The sequence below is a fragment of the Acanthochromis polyacanthus genome, chromosome 12, assembly GCF_021347895.1.
Source record: "Acanthochromis polyacanthus isolate Apoly-LR-REF ecotype Palm Island chromosome 12, KAUST_Apoly_ChrSc, whole genome shotgun sequence".
Classification (NCBI taxonomy): domain Eukaryota; kingdom Metazoa; phylum Chordata; class Actinopteri; family Pomacentridae; genus Acanthochromis; species Acanthochromis polyacanthus.
Window position 1 is genome coordinate 33,794,301 of NC_067124.1, and position 22,823 is coordinate 33,817,123.

The 22,823-nt window shown below is 40.3% G+C and overlaps 1 protein-coding gene across 1 annotated transcript; it reads left to right on the forward strand.

The window, feature by feature from the left end:
- Window positions 1-28: 28 nt before the first annotated feature.
- Window positions 29-21,546, forward strand: ankrd28b (ankyrin repeat domain 28b). The gene is made up of 28 exons (XM_022194515.2): window positions 29-296; window positions 5,411-5,494; window positions 6,001-6,079; window positions 6,662-6,732; window positions 6,822-7,022; window positions 8,555-8,642; window positions 9,418-9,560; window positions 9,749-9,961; window positions 10,516-10,594; window positions 10,716-10,830; window positions 11,724-11,806; window positions 11,976-12,039; window positions 12,151-12,219; window positions 12,297-12,437; window positions 12,616-12,727; window positions 12,831-12,857; window positions 14,030-14,104; window positions 14,190-14,391; window positions 14,483-14,570; window positions 14,656-14,773; window positions 16,155-16,374; window positions 16,700-16,787; window positions 16,885-16,968; window positions 17,666-17,811; window positions 17,955-18,037; window positions 18,149-18,231; window positions 18,373-18,464; window positions 19,946-21,546. The coding sequence occupies exons 1-28, from the start codon at window positions 270-272 to the stop codon at window positions 20,227-20,229; spliced, it is 3,159 nt and encodes a 1,052-aa protein (XP_022050207.1). The 5' UTR covers window positions 29-269; the 3' UTR covers window positions 20,230-21,546.
- The last annotated feature ends 1,277 nt before the right edge of the window (window positions 21,547-22,823 follow it).

Here is a 22,823-nt window from a genome sequence, read left to right on the forward strand (position 1 = left end):
TCTTACTGTGACGTAGAGCGCATCCGGCCAATTGAATGGCATCTTCTTGGGAGGTGAAATATGGTGGCGGCAATGTTATGGAGTTTCCGGTACTCCTCTGCTTTCATGCCATCAGGTTAGGAACAGCTAGCAAGAGAGCTAAGCTAGAGTCACGCTAGGCCTCCAGCAGACCAGCGGGAGAGCTGCCGCCGAGATCAAACACTTGTTATTCGGAAGGAGACGAACATCCCCGTATGAATCTGCATGAGAACAGTTAAAATCCCAGAAATATGGTGGTTCTCAAAATTCGAGACCAGGTAAGTGGCCATTGAGTGAAAAGCTGGCACAAGTTTAAGCAGGCTAACGTTAAGCTAGCAAGCCCCGATTTCAGCATTCGCCAGCGGCATATAATTCGAGTCTTTCCAGCTCGTCTCTAAAACGGAAGCGTTTCCTAAAGCTGAAAATTAAATTGGCAGTCGTGAGGTGAAAGCTGGGTGAAGTACAGTTGGGGGAAGGCTTGTTTTCTGGCATCACGTTCGCCTTCAAACCCAAGCGGCTGTTGAGTTGTAACAGCTAATGATACTGTGTTTATCTCCAGCAATTAGCCAGAGCCTGCATGGAATTCTGCTAGCATTTGGGAAGTGACTGGTTAGCATATTGTGACAAAAACAACACTAAACTGGGCTCTTAAAATAGCCTACAGGCGATTTAGTAATAGCTTCTAAATCTCCTTATTGTAGTGCCACAAGAGCCGAAGCGATCTGTTGATTGTGACATTACTGACAAGTTGTGACACATTTGTATGGTAGCAAGGTTTGTGTCAGCCGTAAGATGAGATAGCATGTAAACATTTAAATATTAATATAGCTTTCATGCACTGATTTTTCTAATAAAATATTTAATATAGTTTAAATACCACCAGGATTTATTGTAATGAGGATATGGGACACGAGAAGTAGGATTCTCTCAGAAGCTTTGTACCGGTTTGATGATTATTATGACTTTTTTTGTCATATTAATTTTTCAGAGCAAGTTTATAACTCCCATTTCCTTGATCACAAGCCTTTAGAGTATGTCTCCATGTAAATATTGCAATTACTACTGCCTATACAAAAAATAATAATGAAATAACATAGTATCATACACTTAAAAATAGAAATTAAAACAAGGCTTTCTCAGAGGGAATTCAGGAAATCCTTGGATGTGTTGAGTTCTCTTGAATATTTTAGTTGAGTCATAACTTTAGTCCGAAATTAGTAAGGTTAATTTTCATAGTTAATGATACTTTAGGGTCTTATCATTAAGATTCAAATTAATTAAGTTAACCTCCATACATAGTAATGCTGTAGAGTTCCACCTTTAACATTTACTACAGCCAGGTAAAGTTGTTGTTGATATAGTATTTTGTGGCGTTTTAATCATTTATATTTAAATTACTCTGGGAAATTCACACCAAAAACACTGTAGGATCCTAAAGTTATTATTTAAGCTTGTTTTTTCTACTGCAAGGCACTTTGACTCAATTTAAATGTGCTGTATGGATAATATTAGCTTGACCTGACTTCTTCCTGTTACCTGTCTATGAGGTAGTTTTGCTCTGTAAAATGCAGGTAAATTGCTGTGTGATGCTTATATTAAATGTATGACATCAGTACCAATGTGACAGCATTACACATGCCCTTTCTAATATATTGAGCACTTGACACCTACTTGCGGAAACGAGAATAGCGGCCCGTTATCATTTAAGGACTTTGTTTTTGCACACGCCTGCTATTCTTGTCACATATGTACGTGCATGTGTCTGGTATTGTCTGTGTGCTTGAATGATCGTGTGCCTGGGCCCCTGTGAGCCGCTGGAGTTGCCAAAGAGCTGTCTCCATGGTGATCGTATTAACTAGCCTGGCTTGTATGAGGAGAGGAGGTGCACAGTCGAGCAGCTGAGAGAGGAAGCATAGAAAATCTCCTGCACCACTCATGCAGGACTGGAGAAGTGAAAACAACGAAACGCAGATCTGTCCTTCCTTTTTTCATTGTGATGGAAATACAGAAATCGTTAGTGTAAAGAAGCACAACTGCCGCCTTGTTAGCCTGAATTTATCCCCAGTGACTTCATTGTGCCTTGCAAGTATTCATGGACATAATAAGTAAATGAGAGGACTGTCCAGTGTGTTTAAAAAGCGACTGTATGCTTCTTACTCCCTGGATGCCAACGTTAGTTTTTATCTTGCTTTTTATAAATGCTTATCGATCAACTCAACAGCTAAAATGCACGATGTTGCTCTAATTTACCCAAAGGCACAGCTTACCATGTCTGGACACTTTCAGCATACTTCAAGGGGAATAATCTCACCCACGCCACCATGTGTCTTTTTAAACTACAGTATTATTATCCACAGCAAATTCATTTTTGGGAGATACAGAAGCAGCTGTGCTTATAATATTTTGCTTTCGGAGTTGTTGAACCCCAGTAAACTCTACTTTATTGTGAGCGAGACATACAGCACAAAGTATTTCTGTCAGCTCAAGGTGAAAGTGCTTAGTTCTGTGCTCAACTTTGCTCAAGCTTACGTGAGTGGTTGGGTGAGTCATTGAAACGTACTGGGAAGTAGTACAAAAAAATAGGGCCCAAATAGCTAGTTCTGTTAGGTTTCATTTGTAAAGATGGGGCTCAAGCTAAGCCATATACACTAGGCGTCTTTTGTGTTACAAACTGCATGGTTGCACATTAGCTAATTGAGTAGCTGGGCTGCCTGGTGGGTTAAATGAGGGGTGAAGTCTTAATGAATAAATGCACCCTGCGTCCTGCATCATTTCAACTGTATGGAGGAAGAAATCAGATTGTGGAAAAGATTGTATGAAAAAATGGACTGTTTTAGTTTTTAGAAATGTAGTTAGTGTTTTTATTTCCACCTGAATATTAGGCTAAACTATTGTCTTCCGCCGAGGCTGCATTAAGAGCAGAAAAAAATCAATAAAGGATGAAACGATATAAGATTAGATTAGTTTAAAACCTGCATCCTCTTCCGTCTTTCATAAAGGACCATTTTGCTGCTTCATCTAATGCTTTGTTTTTGATACACTCGTGTAAATCGCTTATTCAAAGGTTATGATTGCTAACATGCAGTCTAAGTGCAAGATGATTCTCACCCCATATGTCACTTTTAAATATTGCATGTAGGGCTGCTTGAGGATTGACATTGCAATGTGACGAATAAAAGTAACTCGGATTAACTCAAACACAACATGCTACTGCTTTTTGCTGCTTGATGCAGAAAGACAGCAAGTACATTTCTTATTTTTCACAACTAATTTACAAGAGATTAAGTGAGTGTGTTGGAACATAATTTATGCCGAATGAAGATTTTTTTAACTTTATTCAGAAGACACAGAATTAGTTTACATGACGGCTCCACATCTGTACAGTGAATAGGAGAGAAGCGCTGAAAATGAACATTTGTTAGGAAAGAGAAATCAGATGTACAGGAATATACTGTAGCTACAGAAAGGATTATGGTGAATAAAAACAGGCCCTTTGTCAGCAGTAATGTCTTGCAATTGCTGCCCCTACATGAGGCAGCGCAACTAATTTGTTTGATCATTTAAATCAGGACCAGAGTTATTTAAATCATCTTGTGAAAATTGTTCTTGTTTTCATATTGCAGAGGAGCTAAAAATCGCACATCATTTTTTTCGGATATCATGCTAGTCTCCGAATTACACAGCTGTTGTTTGGGAAAACTGCTTTTTACTCTGTTTGCAGCTGCAAGAGCACTAAACATGGGTTAACTTGTGTTTTTTACAAACATGACTGAAGTCAGGGAAGAGTTAAGCTTTTTATGGAAGCCAGGAATGTTCCATCTGGAAGGGATCCCCTCCATTCACTGTTCACCCCATCCATACCAGCCTCTCCCCGCAGGCAGTGGAAAACTGCCTGATCAAAAGACTCTGCTGGTGTTTTGGTTCAAAAGATGGGGCAGTGCAGCAGTGTTAAACAGGCTATCATGACACATGGGGGTCTATTATTGCACTTAGTAATACAGCAATAACTCTTGATAGAGGCATTGATTTCAATATTGTTTCCCAATACATTGGAGAGTTGTAACACTGGTTATTGACCGAAAAAGATGAAAACAAAGGAAAAGATTGTAGAAATGTAACAAGCACATGTGTATTGACAGTCAGCTGCCTGCTCAATGCTTTCTGAAGGATCTGGACAGCCAACATGTCAGTTTTGTCCTTTACATAGTGCCAAAATTATGCTTTCCCAACAAGCAAATGATTCATAGTAGCTGATTTTCTTGTATTTGCAGTCTGACACTGAAGTTGTAGCTTGAGTTTTTCACAATGCTGACGGCTGTTGTGAAGATGTGGGCAACTATGTGGCCAAGATGTCTGTTACAGTTTAAGTTGACCATGTTGAAGCAGTTTGGGTGCTCGGTTCCACTCTTTCACTCTTTAAAGACATTGCAAGTGTTGTGATGGAGGCTTGTCTTACGGGAAGCGTTTGGTGAAATGCTCCACTGGTGGTGTTTCACAATAAAAGTTTAATATGGTTTCAGTTACATGTCTTAAATCACAGTTACTCCTTTTTTGTTTTTTGGAGGAGGTACAAGTATGGATAGTTGTGGAAACATTGAAATAAGCATTGCTTATACAGCACAGCCCCAGATGTGTTAAATACACAGTAGTACTTTGCCTGTGTGGGGTGTGTACGCACCCCTAAGAAGGGTGGGGCTTACTTAGCTACTCTTTAAGAAGCCGAGACAGGATTGACAAGATCCATAAGAATCTGACTGCACAAAGAACTTCCTTCACTTGAGTTTTATTACGAGACTTTTTTTCCACTTGTATTATCTTTGCCACTTTGTTATGCTGGATTGCATGAAACGGATCATTTGTGGACATACTGTTCCCATTTTTAATCTCTGTCAAAGATGCAGTCACACGAGACCCGTTATGCTGAAGTTTAAAGTCTTTCTGGAGGCAAAGTGAAGATGCACGGCTCATCTGACACCTGGAGGACACAGCTGGACCTGTATTCATAAAAGACTGTTCTATATCGCTATACCATGGAATATATGTGGTTTTACTTGCCAGCAGATAGTAAACACAAAACAGCATTGGAGAATGGCTCCTCAACATTTGTCAGTGTCAGATCTGACAGCTTGCTGTCTTCATAGTGCGATATGTGGAGCTGTTGCCTGCTCTCATTCACTTTCTAAATGAGCAAATGAGTCGTGTGTGTATTGTGGTGCTTGACGACGAGGATCTTGATGTCTGTCTAAGTTCAAAAGTCTGGAAGGTCTGAATTGTTTTTGATTATCTATAAATTTTAGTAGAGGAACTCTGAGCTAGCGTTACACATTAGCCAGAAAAGTTTTGAAACTATGCTGATAGTGACACACTTTTTTTTCTTTTTTCTTTTTTACAGCCTGCTTTGCTGAAAGCTATTTTCAATGTGGACCCAGATGAAGTACGCTCGCTCATATTCAAAAAAGAGGATGTGAACGCACAGGTAATCCCAACAGTCACAAATCTCTGCATCTGTTTCCTCACATTTTGTTGTGTTTTTAAAAAACATCCCAGCATTTAAACCTCCAATGAACAATTGTCCTTGAAAGACCTCTTGCAGTACAAAACAGCACATGGTCGTGCTTTTTTTTAAACAGTTCCCACTGAATAATCTGGCTTTGCTTATTTTATTGCATTCCTCACCATTACTGCTTTGGTGGGGGGTGTTTGTTTCAAAATAGGGCTGGTTTGTACTTGTTGGCGTTTCACTGGAAGCCTTTTTAGAATTTACATGTAGCACACTTTGTGCTGCGAATGGTAACTGTCAACATTTTATTGTTACTTTATGACACTATAATGCTGCTAACACTAAATAAAAAGTGTGATTTTTATTGTCACAAGAGACCACATTTGCCTGCATAAAGTAGAGACAGAATATAGAGTTTAAGAGCAAGCTGTTTTGTTTGTTTTTTTAATTCACACCAGTGTCTTTTTGTTCACTTGTTGCAGGACAACGAGAAGCGAACTCCACTGCACGCTGCTGCTTATCTCGGAGACGCAGAAATTATAGAGCTGCTGATTCTTTCAGGTGTGTTTCATCCTCAGCATTAATGTCAGGCAATCTCCCTGCAAGTAAAATGCTTTAACTTACAAATACTGAGCAGGAGAGATTATCTGGGAAGCCACATAAAAGAATGTAATGTGATTATAAGTTGGGCATGTATAAAGATGAGAGATGAAAAAGAAAAATGCATATATGGCCATCCTGATTATAGAAACCCAATTCTTTTGACCATTTTCATTTATTTAAACCCTTGAAAGTCACCCAGGGCTAAGTCATCATCACTTTTCCTCTCTGTGCCGTTCATGGAGGTTATAATGTACTGGTTCCTCTTTTCTGGACCAAAGGTAGTGGTGATTGACCAGTGATAACAAGTCTATGAGCATAATGACACCTTTGAAATGTGAAACCGAGTGGAATGCTTATGGCCAGATGGTGCATCTGCATTCAATATGGTGAAATGCCTCTAGACACTCCTTTCCAGCCTGTTCATAACGTCTTCATATCTGTCCAAAAAGGCTTATTTCATTATTTTCCAAATGTTACACCAGATGTCATGAAACTGTGCGACTTTGAGCCGTCTGACAGTCAGTGTCCTCTAACTTTTAGGTGCAAGAGTAAATGCCAAAGATAACAAGTGGCTCACTCCTCTGCACCGGGCTGTGGCCTCCTGCAGCGAGGTATGTGAACGTTCCTCTGGTTTCCTCTCATACACACTACTGCACACACGTCCAAGCACTGCAAAAATTCATCTTGTGTTTTCTTGAAGGAGGCTGTGCAGGTGTTGCTGAAACACTCTGCAGACGTAAACGCCCGAGACAAAAACTGGCAGACGCCGCTTCACATCGCCGCCGCCAACAAGGCCGTCCGCTGTGCTGAAGCCCTCGTCCCATTACTTAGCAATGTGAATGTTTCTGATAGAGCAGGCCGGACTGCGCTGCACCATGCAGCCTTCAGCGGTCATCTGGAGGTAGGCCTAAAGTATTGTTTGATTCAGCAGTAAGCTGCACTTAAGTAAGCGCTTTAATGTCTTCAGTATTGATTTAGTTGCGCTTTAATGAATAGAAATAGCAGAACATTTGAATATGAGCTGGCATAAGAAGAAAAACATGTTTGACGTTAGAACATTGATGCTGTGTTGTGACTCTACAGTCTCTCGTGTCTTTGTTAAGTATAACCACCTCAGTGCTGCTCATTTATATATATAGATATGGTGTTCTTCTCTTCTCTAGAGATTACGTACCACGTACACGGTTGTTATTGTCAAACTGTCAAGCTGGGTTTGTTTACCTGATTGTTCCTGATCTCCTTCTTGGACTAAAAGGAAGTGTTTCTGCTTGCCTCATAAATGTGCAAAAACAATGGGCATTGTACCACATACAGCTGCAACACAGAGCTGCATTTTTGCCTGTTTAAGACGTGTAGGCTGAAACCTTCTTCTGTAGCTCTGCTGAGTACCTTCCATTAGCAGCTATGACAACCACAACTTAACTTACATGACCACAGCAAATCATGTATTATTATATAGCTTGCCACATTGCGTTAGTTAGAGAAATGTGGTCAGTAGTGGTTGTTTAGCTTTTATTATCTCACACAAAGCTTTTGATGTTTTTTGTTAGGATTTTTTTAGTTCAGAATTGAATGAGGAATGCATTTTTAACAACAAACTACACATGATGTACGCTGTAGCATATTCTTACACTCTACATTTTAGACAACAACACTAAGCTGAGTTGCATTTGTTTTTGGTAGTATTTTAATGAGGTGATAATAATCAGCCTCTTAATCTGTCAGTTATGCAAATCCAGTTCAGTCATTCAAACTCTAAAAACAAATACATTGTAGAAATATATATATATATACACAAATGCGCAACACATTTTCAGACATGGCTGCAGACTGATGGCTAAATTGTGGTTACACATTCAAGGATGTTATCTGCGTAGATGGTGCTTTCCCTGTCACATATTTGCATGCAATTTGGTTATCTTAACAGTGGAAGCGTCCTGTGATGTTTATGTAAATTGAGTGCTGAAAAGCTGTTGAGAGAAGCTTTTAGTTATATAGAAGTATTCTAGTAAAATTCAAAACAAACATGGAGGTTCAACATAACCGTTTTCCTTTGATAACCTGCTACATTACTGCCTGTGCATTACAGATTATGTGGGAATTGATGTTTTCATGTTTAATGTCTTTTTGTTCCCTTACTGTAGCTGTATTGAGTACATGCAAAAGAGTTTTCCACCCACATTAATGCAGGGATCTAAAAATAATTTATGGCCTTCTGGAAGTTCATCTACTAGATTATATTAGAGTAAATCGAAGGTAGCTGGATGCATGTATGTGGTGTTGACAAGGTGACTGGTCTGTTCCACCCAGTATAAAGGCACAGTGGTTATACAAGTTGCCCTACTAACTGAGAAAGGCAGAGTTTGAAGTCTTTAGGTTGCAGTTTCCCCTGATGTATTTCCTGATCACTCTTTTTCCTTTTTCCCCTGTCAGATGGTGAGGCTTTTGCTCTCCAGAGGAGCCAATATCAATGCTTTTGACAAGAAGGACCGCCGTGCAATCCACTGGGCAGCCTACATGGGTAATAAAAATCATTCATTCATTTTTTTGTAGCTTTTGGAATTCCATGCTTCTTGTTGTAAACATAAATCTGCACAGTGTTAGGTGAAACACTTTTTTCCCCCTTATGTTTAACCCTTTACGCTTCAGTGCGTCGTAGGTGTACCGCCGGTGGTACACCTACTAATTTGCATAGGAATTTCAAGAATGTCCGACGGCTGTAAACACGATTATACAAACACTATACGCCGATGGAAAGCTTAGATTCTCATGAATCCGCCGGTATAAACCACTTTCAGATGCGATTACCACAACGGGTGAGAAAAACACATTTGTCCGACAAAAACAAATATTCATCCATCCGTTCTCTATACACGGCTTCAACGCACACAGCACGACTCACATTTCCGGGTTCATTATTCCACACAGAAAAAAAGATTCCACAAAAAACGGCCATAATCCAACCTTGGACATCCAGACAACACAAGCCAGTAAACTATTTTGTCCAAAACATGTCCTGAAGTCGGTATAAAATCCCCGAATCGGTCGTTTTCAAGGAAATGCATCTCGCGATGTGCGTCCAATATTCCCTGTATTTTTCGTAATTTTTTTTATTTAAAAATAGAATATTAGCGACTTTTTGTACTGAAAACGGCTGGAATTGACTGAAGCTTAAAGGGTTAAGCAAAGCGGAATATAAAGCTCTTTGAAATGCTACAATGAGTGTTTATATTCTGATTTGAACAAGTATGATACTGGATATTTTTGTGATTAAATCTTCCTCTTTTTGTTTTCAGGCCACATAGAAGTGGTGAAGCTGCTGGCATCTCATGGAGCTGAGGTGGCCTGCAAAGATAAGAAATCTTACACCCCCCTTCATGCAGCAGCCTCTAGTGGAATGATCAGCGTTGTCAAATACCTCCTGGACTTGGGGGTGGATGTAGGTTCCACCCACAATCTTTTTCAGTCATTACACTGTGGACACTGCTAGATCTTATTATCTGACAAAGAGAAATATGCTTAGATAATGACTCTGTATTGTGTATTGTAAGAGTAACAAACCTGGACCACTTTGTCTTGGTGGAAACAGCTGTGTCATGACTGCTTTGTGTTCATGCGGTTGTCTAGATCAATGAGCCCAATGCATATGGCAACACACCCCTCCATGTGGCCTGCTACAACGGGCAAGACGTGGTCGTGAACGAGCTTATAGAGTGTGGAGCTAACGTCAACCAGGTGAACGAGAAGGGCTTTGCACCTTTACACTTCACCGCCGCCTCACGTCACGGCGCGCTGTGTCTGGAGCTGCTGGTGTGCAACGGAGCAGATGTCAACATCAAGGTGAGTAAAGACCAAAACAGCTTCCCCTCGGAATCAGATTATTGTTTTTCTTTCATTCAACCTTTATTTAAACCCTGAGGGCTCATTGAGGGCAAACCTTTATGTACTGTGATGTAATGAGTACAGTCAACAGAACAAAAGAAACACGGTTCAAAACGGTCTCATTCAGAAGCAGTGTAGTCTATGATCGTGGATTTAATTTGGTCAACAGATACAGCTGCATCAAGATTCAGTTTGCTTCAAGTTTGCTGCAAAATGTTCAAAGTGGTGCAGCAGAAAAGCTGAAAGTGTTTTCATCGTTTTTAGAGTAAGCATGTGTGACTTCAAGCGTTGGCCAATCACTTGAATGAGATGATGGCATATTGTGTTCTTGGAAAGCTGTTACACACACAAATATGTTTTTGTTAGTGTTGTAGAAACTTCATTGTGCCTTTTCTCTACGTTTTAAACAGTTTTATAATGTAAAAGTTAGGTAAATCTGTTTCTTGGACAATACACATTCTTGCTAGAATATTACAAACCTGTGATACCCCTGTGTTTTTGTTTCACCTCAGAGTAAAGATGGCAAGACTCCCCTCCACATGACAGCCATCCACGGCAGGTTTTCTAGGTCCCAAGCAATCATTGAAAATGGTGAGCTCCCCCTAAGACTTAACCAGCTTCATTGACTTTATTTCTCACACGAGGCTGTAAAAAGTAAAAACTGCTTTTTAGCCTAACAGCAGCTAAGCGCTTGCTTCGTCTTTTCCTCAAGGTGCTGAGATTGACTGTGAAGATAAGAACGGAAATACACCACTGCACATCGCAGCTCGATACGGACACGAGCTGCTCATCAACACCCTCATCACAAACAGAGCTGACACGGCAAAGTAAGTGACTCTCTGCTGCCCGAGTTAACCCTCTGAATCCAAGCAGTTTCTGGCCATTTTTTGTTACTGTCCTGGGTTCATTTTTCGCTGCAATATTAATTTATACACCTCTATGTAAACAGTATAACCATCTCTAGAAGTACGGAGCACTTAAAAACGTCCTTTGTGCATTATGATACAGTTGCAGTTCCATAATTCTTAAAAAAAAAAAAACAGTGTTGGGGGAAAAACTACATCTCTACATTCTCAAACTTGTACAATCTCCATTTCTTTCATACTCTGCATAAACTCTAACAGGCTATTTTACCATGCAAAATGTATCGTCCACCAACTTGCTGTTTTTTGTACTTTTTCTAAGCATTCTGCATTTGTTTTTATTGCCCAACTATGTTTTTTTTCATCTCAGTCTCTCTAATTTGCTTCCAGACTTGTCTTTCTTTAGTTCTCTGTAAACACAGACTTCAGTTAAGCGAAGTCTCTGAATTGTTTGTCATGTGACTGTTTGGAGCAGCCGTGTCACTAACGTCTTCTCAGTTGTGCTGAGAAACAGAATTTTTTATTTATTTATTTTTAGAGGATCTGATGCAAGCAGTTCCCTGTTTTGGAAAATTTTAGAGTGAGACATGAGCAACATGCAATTGACGATAACATCATTTTAAGCTTAAATGTGGTCTGTTTTGCTCTTCACACATGATTTACTTCACGGACCATCAGAAAGTTAAACATCTGACAATTCTTTCTGTTTTTATAGTGTGTGGCTCTGATAAATGGTGTAACTTTAGTGCTTTTCGGAGGGAGTTATTGAAAAGTTTAAAGCTTTACAAACAAACATATAATACACATTTTGTATATTTATACGCTAAAAAGTAAAACAATATGATTGTCTTTTTCAGACGAGGCATTCACGGCATGTTTCCACTGCATCTGGCTGCTCTCAGTGGCTTCTCTGACTGCTGCCGAAAGCTCTTGTCTTCAGGTACGCAACTCGTATACTGTGACAGTACACAGTAATGCAAGCTTTATCATTTGATTGGTTCTGATGTTTCAGTTTAATAAGTCAAAATTCTTGACAGTGTTTTCTGTTTTGATGTTCAAAAATGTTCGGCACCTGCAGGATCTTGCTGATAATACTTTTGTCTGTGCAGGCTTTGATATTGATACTCCTGATGACTTCGGAAGGACCTGTTTACATGCCGCAGCTGCTGGAGGGTGAGTACAGGAGAGATGAATATTGTGATTGCTATTACCTGTAATTGCTAAGATGTCGTTAAAGATGAAACAAAAATTTAATTGCTGCTATGAATCTCTCTAAACCCTCAGAAACCTGGAGTGTCTCAATCTTCTCCTCAACACTGGGGCAGACTTCAATAGAAAGGACAGCTTCGGCAGGTTAGTCGTATTTTTAGTGCTCGATTTGGATCACGAGTCACATTTGAACAAGGAACTGAGCTTGTTTGCTTTTCCAGGACCCCTCTGCACTATGCTGCTGCCAACTGTAACTACCAGTGCCTGTTTGCTCTGGTGGGCTCTGGGGCCAGCGTCAACGACCTAGACGAGCGGGGCTGTACTCCCCTCCACTACGCCGCTGCCTCCGACACAGATGGAAAGTCAGTACTACTTTGAAAATTCAGTGTATTTTAAAGAATGTGGTTGGCTGTGTGGGAGGCGACTGATGTTTTTCATGAATAAAAGATCACTTGCATCATCGGTTCTGCTGAGTAACAGATCAAGACTGGAAACCAGGATGTTGTTCCCTTGGCTACAGCTTCATTGTTGTGTCTACAGGTGCCTGGAATATTTACTGAGAAATGATGCAAATCCAGGGATCCGGGACAATCAGGGCTACAATGCTGTGCACTACGCCTCGGCGTACGGACATCGCCTTTGTCTGGAGCTGGTGAGAACTTTAGTCCAGAGTGTATGAAACTTAACAATTAACATATTTTCATATTTCAAAATCATGCTTAATGCATTGATGTTTTACCTGCTTTCTTTGACAGATTGCAAGTGAAACGCCCCTAGATGTGGTGAGTTGATTTGTATTTTTCCTCACTATGGTTGTTTGAAATTCTCATACATATAAAATAGACCATATTGCCATATATATATGTAGGTTACACAAGTAATTGCAGGGGTCCTCAACTTATGTCAGAGTTCCGTTCTTGTGGTGTGATGAAAGTTGATTTTCGCCATAAGTCAGAACTCCGGCGAAAATGTAAACAAGGCCCTTATGTGCATCAAGACGTGGCAAAAATGTAAACAAAGCCGTTACATGCATCATGTTATGATCAGTTATTTGGAAAAGTGATGAATACCAATGACTTTGATGCATGTATAAATCATTTTACAAGAAGATAACAGAATATTGTAACGGACCGATATTGTTGTTGATGTTTCGGTGTTTATTGTTCAGCTGGAGATTTACCTAATGTCATGAACGTGCTATGTTTAGTTAGCTCACCTCTGATTGGCTGAGAGTCAGCAAGTGTGTGTGTGTGTGTGTGTGTGTGTGTGTGTGTGTGTGTGTGTGTGTGTGTGTGTGTGTGTGTGTGTGTGTGTGTGTGTGTGTGTGTGTGTGTGTGTGTGTGTGTGTGTGTGTGTGTTAAGCGAGGGAGAGTTAGGATCGGAGGCTAATTCTGGAGCTAAGTTATAGACACACAGTAGCCTGTGTGAAAGTTCAATAAACGACTAGAGAACAAGATAAAGTCTCACTCAGTCATCACAAAGGGTCGCTACAATATGTTGCACCGTTTTTACATCTAGACTGATGTTGGTCAGCGTTTTGCCCTGTTCCAAGTGTTTTATTACACCTAATTTCACCTCCATGGAGATGGCTTTCCTTTTCTTCGAAGCGCAGCCATCAGAAGAGTCCTACTTTTGCTTGGGAGCCATAGTGATGGGCAAAAAGTTAGCGAATGTAGCACAATCCAAAGTGGGGTACAACCGGAGAATGTAAACAAATCCATCTTATAATGTTATGTGAAGACGTAACCCTCTGCTCTGCTCATCAGCTAGTTCCATGTAACATTTCAGAACATATCAGGGTTCTGTAAAGCGTCTTGACACAATTTGACTGTAATTGACACAATATAAATAAAATTGAATTGAATTGAACAAAACGCCATAGGTGAATGAAGTCGTAAACCGAGGACCCCCTGTATATCTGAAGTGAGTTCTAACTTGTGTCTGGTTTGTTCAGCTAATGGAAACCTCAGGGACAGACATCCTGAATGACTCTGATGTCAGAGCCCCCGTCAGCCCCCTGCACCTCGCTGTGAGTATCACTTCCCATCAGCCGCCTCCTAGTGAGTCGGACATGCCATCAGTCTTAACTTCTTCCCGATGATTTTACCTTTCAGGCATATCACGGTCACCATCATGCTATGGAGGTTCTGGTGCAGTCTCTGCTGGATCTGGATGTGAGAAACAGCCAAGGCCGCACACCTCTAGACCTGGCTGCTTTCAAGGGCCATGTAGAGTGTGTGGACGTCCTAATCAACCAGGGAGCCTCTATCTTGGTCAAAGATTTCACTTTGAAGCGAACCCCTATACACGCAGCAGGTATGAAGACTCATGAGTTTGCCTTCATGTAAAATGTCTGACCAAACTGCAATATAATGACCAATTCAAATGGCCTCTCCTTTTCCTGCAGCTACTAATGGTCACTCTGAATGTTTGCGTTTGCTGATTGGAAATGCTGATCTTCAAAGTGCAGTAGACATTCAAGACGGGAACGGACAGTAAGTACAAATTTGTTTGTGGCAATTTTTTTCTTCCACTTATGTTCTAAAGTAAGCACTGACGTTATGGTGTGTCCTTTCTTAGAACCCCGCTGATGCTGTCGGTCCTGAGTGGACACACAGATTGTGTGTATTCTCTGCTTAATAAGGGAGCCAGTGTAGAAGCCAAAGACAAGTGGGGCAGAACGGCCCTGCACAGAGGAGTAAGCACATGTTCCTGTTCTTACATACAATATACAGTACCTTACACTGGATATTATGGGGCAGTTTTCTGTGTAGATACTTGGCTTTTGCTGTCGTCACCAAACTTAACATGCTGCAATGAAACAGCACAAATACATGACCTTCACGTAGCATGGTTTGTGTAATGATCCTTATCATTTAATTAATTCTAATTTTATCTCAACTGTTCGTTTATTTGCTTAATGTTTTTCACCTCAACTGTTCTTATCTTTTCTGTCTTACTTTGCACATTTAAGCACGCAAAACAAGTAGCAGTCACCTTTTGGTTTCGTGAACAAATCAGGCCTTTTTCAGCAGCTGATAAGTTCTGTAGCTTCAGACACTTTGGCAACACTCAACAAACTTGGTCTCATCTAAGCAACTAAATAAAGATCTGAAAATGAAGTTAACTGATGCCTCAGGCAGGGACTGTAGAGGTGGTGCAGGAAGTATGACTCAAAAAAGGTGGTGCTCATTCATTCTAACTTTAAAGAAGGTATCAAAGCATTTCAAAGCCTAACTGATTTCCTGCTTGACTTGTTTTCCTTCATGTTTGCTGAAGAAAATGAAACTCTTCCTTCTGTCAAAGCTCATCCATTAGAATATTTTTCGACATCACTGTATGAGGAGGAACAAAAGATTTAAGTCGCACTAAAGTTTCAAATTATGAGAATATAATTTGCAATCAGCACAAAAAAATCGCCCTAATAAACAGAGTCTGTATGAAGAGTTGTCAGAATGGAAACTTTACCTGAGTCAGTGTAATCTAAAGTATGCAAGGCAACATTTAGAAAGCTCCAGTTTGCCTTCTTGACCACATTCACCAAAGGTATGTTGAGCAGCTTGTAATGAAAAGAACACCTCGTCAACTGTTAAGCATGGGTGTGTTCAAAAAAAATCTGCTTTGGGACTGCGTGGCAGCCAGGAAGAATGGATTCCACTAATATCAGCAAATTGTCGATGCAAACATCCAACAGGCTGTCAAGAAACCTAAAGTGAACAGAGGCTGGCTTCTAGTATAGAACAATAATCCAAAGCAGACCTCAATATGCAGCACAAACTACTTGACTTGGAACACAAGCTGAGGCTGTTTGAGTGGCCCTCAAAGTTCCCTGACTTGAATATCATTGAAAATCTGTGGGTAGATCACTGCGTGTGCCAGACTAAAAGCGTCCCAGAACTCTTAGAAGGAAGAGTGTGTCTTTTGTTTCTGTTTTAATGTCTTCTGCCTGCCGGGTATTTTTTTACTACTTGTTTCACTAAAGAGAACTCCATAAAATATGCAGATTACCCGGGGGTGTCCAAACTTTGGCATACAAAGTTACAAACAGTCATCAGTAAACGCTGTTTTGGTGCCCTCAGGCGGTGACCGGTCACGAGGAGTGTGTGGAGGCCCTGCTTCAGCACAGCGCCAACTTCCTGGTGCGAGACTGTAAAGGCCGTACGCCGATCCACCTGGCAGCAGCGTGCGGACACATAGGGGTACTGGGAGGCCTTCTGCATGCTGCCCAATCAGTGGAAACACTCCCTGTCTTAACAGACAACCAAGGCTACACCCCACTGCACTGGGCCTGCTACAATGGTACAGATTAGAGGCTTTGAAGGCCTCTTAAAAAGCAATCAATGCAGTTATGGAAATGTACATCTGATGTTTAGTAATGTATGCTCTTAGACGCAAGCATGCTGCCAAATAGAGCAGATTAGCATAATGGAGCACTTGAGCAAATGTGAATTTAAAATAGGCATGCACTTTGTTTCCATGCTTGTTCTTTATGCATTTCTTTAATGCAGTTTCTTTATGCATCCTGAAGCTGTTTTATCTCACCAGCTGATAAAGGCAAATGTTTTAGAGAGCCGTGATTGTGAGCACTTTGCGATGATGCTGATAATGCTTCTTTCTCCTTCAGGTCACGATACGTGTGTGGAGGTTTTGCTGGAACAAGAGGTTTTTCACAAGGCCGAAGGCAATTCTTTCAGCCCCCTCCACTGTGCTGTGTAAGATCCTGAGCTGTCTTCTCTCTCGATCGACGTCTGCGACGAGGACGAAACCTCGAACAAATTTAACAATTATGCTCTTTTTCATCTTCTTTAGAATCCACGACAACGAAGGTGCTGCTGAAATGCTGATCGACACTCTGGGCCCTGCCATTGTCAATGCCAAAGACAGTAAAAACAGGTACAAGAGGGTATATAGATAAGTGCCACAGCAATTTCAGCGTCAGACATTTTGTGACGCACCTAATTCTGGGAACCATTCAGTTGATTTAACCTTTATTTAATCTCAGAATGCACTGAGGTGCGAAGGCTTCAGTACTCGGCTACAATGAAGAAAATAAAAGATGTTGGCACACAGATAAGAAACCTGGATACCACTGACATTAACATATTAAAAGACAAAGTTAGTAAAATAATAGAAACAGCAACTTGAGCATTTAAAATGGAAGTTACATTAGATAAAATTTAATAGTTTTAACTAGCTTCAGGATGACAGAGTCAAGCTTGAAATTGTTCTGCTTGATTTTCAAGATCAGTAGAAACAGACGGTAACTACAGTCTGATCATTTTAACATGTAAGAGACAGCAAGGAAGTTACATTAGTAAGGGGGTAAAAGCACAGTTGGCCCCATATAAATAAATAAAAAAAACCCTGTCTTTTAAGGTCACCCTGCCTTAATGTACAGCTCACATGGAAGAGAATTCTAATTATCACCAGTAATAAATCTTAATGCACAGTGATAAATAATGTCCACGGGCCGAAGGGTCACAGCTGCACACATGTATAAAATACCACCCTAATCCATGAACACTCATGGAATTAAAAAGCTTATGCCATAAATAGCATTGCTTAATGAAGAACGATGTTGTGCGTGCAGGACCCCCCTCCATGCCGCAGCCTTCACTGACCATGTGGAGTGTCTCCAGCTGCTGCTGAGCCACAACGCTCAGGTCAACAGCGTGGACGCCGCAGGGAAGACCCCACTCATGATGGCCGCTGAGAACGGCCAGACCAACGCTGTCGGTACGAATTCTTCTCTTCTTGAACTACCGGCCTGGGAGATATCACGGCGGGGCCTGCCAATCAGTGCAGTATTGAATTGATCAGCGCTGTATCGAATTAACTCGACTTTTTTCCCTCCCTGTTTTTCATCATCTCGCTCTCAGAGCTGCTGGTGAGCAGTGCGAAGGCAGATCTCACTCTACAGGATGCTGTGAAGAACACTGCACTTCATCTGGCCTGCAGTAAGGTGTGTATTACCATATGGTGGCACTGTTCTGTCACTCTGTATGACGATATGTATCTGCTGCACGTTTAGAAGCTTCTGCATATCTCATAATACTGTGTCCGTTTTCTACAGGGACATGAAACCAGTGCCTTGTTGATATTGGAGAAGATTACAGACAGAAACCTCATAAATGCTACTAACGCCGCCTTACAGACGTACGTATCACATCAGTACCTTGTCTCTCTGTACATTTAAGTGACGGAGTACAGTGGTAGTGTTGTCAGATTTCTGTGGAGATTGAAGATGTACAGAACAAATGGCCTGTCGTCACATCTGAGATTTATCTTTCCTTTAAGGCCTCTACACGTGGCTGCAAGAAATGGCTTGACTGTGGTGGTGCAAGAGCTGCTTGCAAAGGGAGCCAGTGTCCTTGCAGTCGATGAAAACGGTAAAGCCAATGTAGCGTTTTTCTTTGACTGTACACTCATTCGCATGTTATGGAGTTTTGCATTCAAATTAACGCAGCAGGATCAGAAATTAATGGATATCTACAGATAAAATTCTCACACAAACTGCTGTGGGGCCAGAGACAGATGACGTCCAGGGAGAATCTCCTTGGGTGATAGTTATGCAATAAAAAAGCCCAAAATAAACTGATTGTTTAGATTAGTTTGTTGGAAATTTTCAGGCTCAATGGGTTACAGCAAATGTGTCAAAAGCTTCGATTTAAGCAAGTAGTATATTAAAAAAGGCCCATACTTGTCCAGAATTTTTGATATAGTGAGTGAAAATGGAACTGAAATAGGCATTTTTACTCTTTTACTATCAGAAACATGCATCAATCAGCCACAACATTAAAACCATGGACGGGGCGAAAACCGTTTTTGTTATAATGGCACCTGTTAAGAAATAGGTAGACATTAAACAGCAAGTTAACAGTCAGTTCTCAAAGTTGATGTGTTGGAAGCAGGAAAATTGTGCGGCGGAGAGATCAGATCGACAAATTACGATGGCTGCGCGACTGGCCATCTCCAGATCAGCAGGTCTTATTGGGTGTACACTGGTTTGTACCTACAAACACTGGTTCAACCAATAAACCAGTGAAGGTTGACCCAGAAGAGCTACTGTAGCACAAATTACTAAAAATCAAAACTGCAGAGCACCCTTCAGGATGATGCTGCCCCCTACACTGCAAAAATCATTCAGAAATGATTTCAAGAACTTTATAAAATGTCTTGGCCTCCAAATTGCTCAGCATTTAATGCAGTCATTTATCTGTGGGACATGCTGGACATATAGGCTGATTGTAAATGTATTTGTGTATTGGCAACTTTTTTTTTAAAAATTGGGCACTTAATGTTTAGGTCATTTTTCTTGCAAAAAATATCAAACATTTTGCTTGTGAGAAGTGAGATTTTAAAGTTTTCTTTGTTTCATATGTTAGTAAATCTGATCTTTAGACTGTTAGACAAAGCAAGCAATTTTTTATGTCAACAAGGAAAATTTCAACAAGCTTTTACTATTTTTTAACATTTTATAGATTACTGTAATGTTCAGACTACCTCAGTATAAGCCACACCCACTAAATTTAAAAAGAAAACCTTTTTGTACATGTATAGGCCGCACATGTCTACAAGCTGCTGGTGTCCACGTTGTAACATGACATGTTTACACAAAGATTAGTTTTAAACTTTTAATTAAAGTGTGTGAATAAAGTAGCAGCTTAGAGTCCAGAAATTACAGTAAATGACAACAAATCAAGACAATGTGAAGCTGGTCAAATTATTTATGACAATAATTGTTCAGTTTTCACCTTCATGGCACTTTTTTTTTTTTTTTTTAACCGTTCAATAACTGCCTATCCTAAAACGTACAACTCTGCATTCATTTTATGGAGTGTGTAACACTGGAGCATTGCTGTCTCTTCAGGTTACACTCCTGCCTTGGCTTGTGCCCCCAACAAAGATGTGGCAGACTGCCTAGCCCTCATCCTGGCCACCATGATGCCTGTGTCCCCCTGCACCCCGGCACCCACCCTCCCCTTCAGTGCCATTAACCACTACACTACCAGCCCCTCCAAGAGCGTCACGTTCGATAGCCTGCCCGTGCTGCGCGGCGAGCACAGCTCCTACTGCAGCTTCAACAACATCAGCCACCACGATGGCTTCTACAAGGACGAGGAGCTCAATGACTCGGATTCAGAGACGTACTGAGGGACGGGGGAGGAAGTGATAGACGCATAAACACACACACACACTGTGTCTTAAGAAAAAAAATCACCCACTGCAAGATTTGGAGGGCAGAATGAGACACAAAGCCCCCCACAGGAGCCTTAAGAGTCCACCCGAGGGAGGAGGTGCAGCAGGCTGGCCCACACTCATCCCGACCTCATCCAGCGCTACGTGTCCTTCAAGCTGATACTGGACCTCAGTAACCACTGCTTTACCAACACTGACGTATTGAGTGCTATAAAAAAAAACAGTACTTGTTGGGCAGACGGCAGCCTTTTTTTTTACGGCAATAACATGCTGAAGATGTGTGGTTGCACTTCACAGAGAGCTAAACCAACAGGGACCAAAAGACATGGATGCATTTTAACCCACTTTTAACTGTAAACCAGACTGAGAAGTTATGGGTTAGCGGAGTATTTTGAGCAGGGGAGCAGTTTTCATTTGTTGATATCCGCACACTACATCCGTCAGAATGCACTTGTCAAGTCTGTAAATCGTACAGGGGGAAAATCATTTATTTTTTCAGATCAAAATTTTAATATACCTTTGTTCACGTCTTAAAAACTCCTTATCCTCTAGAAAAAAAAACAAAATCTGATTTACTGACCTGAGCCATTTCAAATGATTTGACACGTGCGCCAGGTTAAAAATTAAGTTGATCAACCTTACCTTTGTATATTGACCTGTCCGTTGCAGTTTAGTCTTTGAAGAATAAATTATTTGTGTACTTTTGGTTGCTTTTTATGTGTTCATTTTGTGCCTTCATTAGTTACTGAGAAGAGGTGGGTTTGTAGAGGCAGCTGTGAAAGTACAGTGATGCACACTAGGTAAGTATTTAAACACACGTGAGAAGCACTGATCCATTACTGAGGTATCGAGGCTCAGCTTTTGTGAGGAGAAACACTGTAAACCAATGATAGGACGGCATTTGATTTTCCTCTGTCTGAATGATGTTTTCGCTCTTATATTAGTCAATGTATGTTGACGAGTTTTGCTTGCTTTAACTTCAGAAGAAAAAAAAAAGAAACCACTCGATTGTACCATGATTCAAAAATTCCGAGTTTGTCTGTTGAGAAATTTCTTTTAACTGGAAATATGTACAATACATTTGCTAGCTTCATTAGATTGGAAAAAGATTTTTTTTTTCCTTTTCCTTGCTTTTTTTTTTCTTGAAGAGGAGTGAAACTAGCATGTATATAGAATTTATGACTGTGAATTCAAAGTTCCAATGAATTCTTTCAGTACGGAGATTGCTGTATATTTTATGAGTAATAAAGAAATGAGTTATTTAATACTGAACATGAGTCTTTTGTGGAGTGTTGTCTTAAATTCTGTTTAACAAAATTGAAGGGAATTTTTATAATATGCATTTTGACATGTCACAGTAGGAAAAGTACAGGTGTAGGTTTGCCTATATTTAATACCCCTGATTCTGAGCCTGCTGGTCGCTATCATTAGATATCAAGACATAATTACGATCATTAGCTACACCTTTACTTTCACCATTATGTCATTTGAAAATGGCCATTAAGACGTACAATTGCTGTTCTTCATAGAAATGTTTCTCTGCAACTCTGAAAACTGCACCGCTCATGCTTATTCCACAGCAGCAATTATTTCAGCAATGGGCTCATCCTGGCAGGTATTATTAGTGGTATTTAATAATAAATTTAAAGATATATCTATAAATGAAACGATGGTTTTGCACCATGAGTTTGAAAAAATGTTTTCATTATAGTCCCTGAGAACTTTTGATGCACATTTTTGAAGTACGTTTTTCTGACATTTATTAGCTCATACAAAGTAAGTTATTGAAAATGTGGAAATTCTCCTTCAACCTCATATCTGCACTGGAACTTAAAATGCTAGTATATGTAAGTTTTCACAAGAATTCTAAAGCCAAAGTCTCCAAATTTCTAATTGCCTACAAAGGTCAGAGTTCAGTACTGTCCGATATTTAACACCGCATTTGGCTATTACTTTGAAGTGTAAAAGTGGACTTGTTCACTTCAACTTGTGTAAATGTAGATCGACTAATATTACACCTCTTGTGTCCTCTTGCGCGTTGCGTTCAGGAAAGTGACCTCTTCAAACATGCATGTGGCACCTTTTCATGTCATTTGAATGAGCTCTTGTTTTTGTTATGTGTGCATTTTAGTGAGACGTTCAAAACTTTGTGGACACTCAGAATATATCACATATTTTGGAAGATTTTTCGAAAACATGTACATCTCAACTATGTTGCTGACTGAAGACAAGAATTTTGACCATAAAACATTGCAATCTATTAAAAAAAAGAAATCGAAAAATATTGTCCTACTGTAGTGGCCAACGACCTACTTGCATTTGAGATTTTTTCAGAAAAAAGAGTTGTAATATCAAAGCGCCTCTTTTTCCACCGTAAAATATTCCAGCTTTGTATGAGCTCATAATTCATATTAACATTTTGGGAGTAAACAAAGAAGATCTCCATAGCTTCATTTGCATGCGTACTGTATTTTGACTCTTTGAATATTGAGGTGGATGTAGTATATGTCCTGCTTCCCCTGAAAATCTGACACCAGAATTCGTCCGAA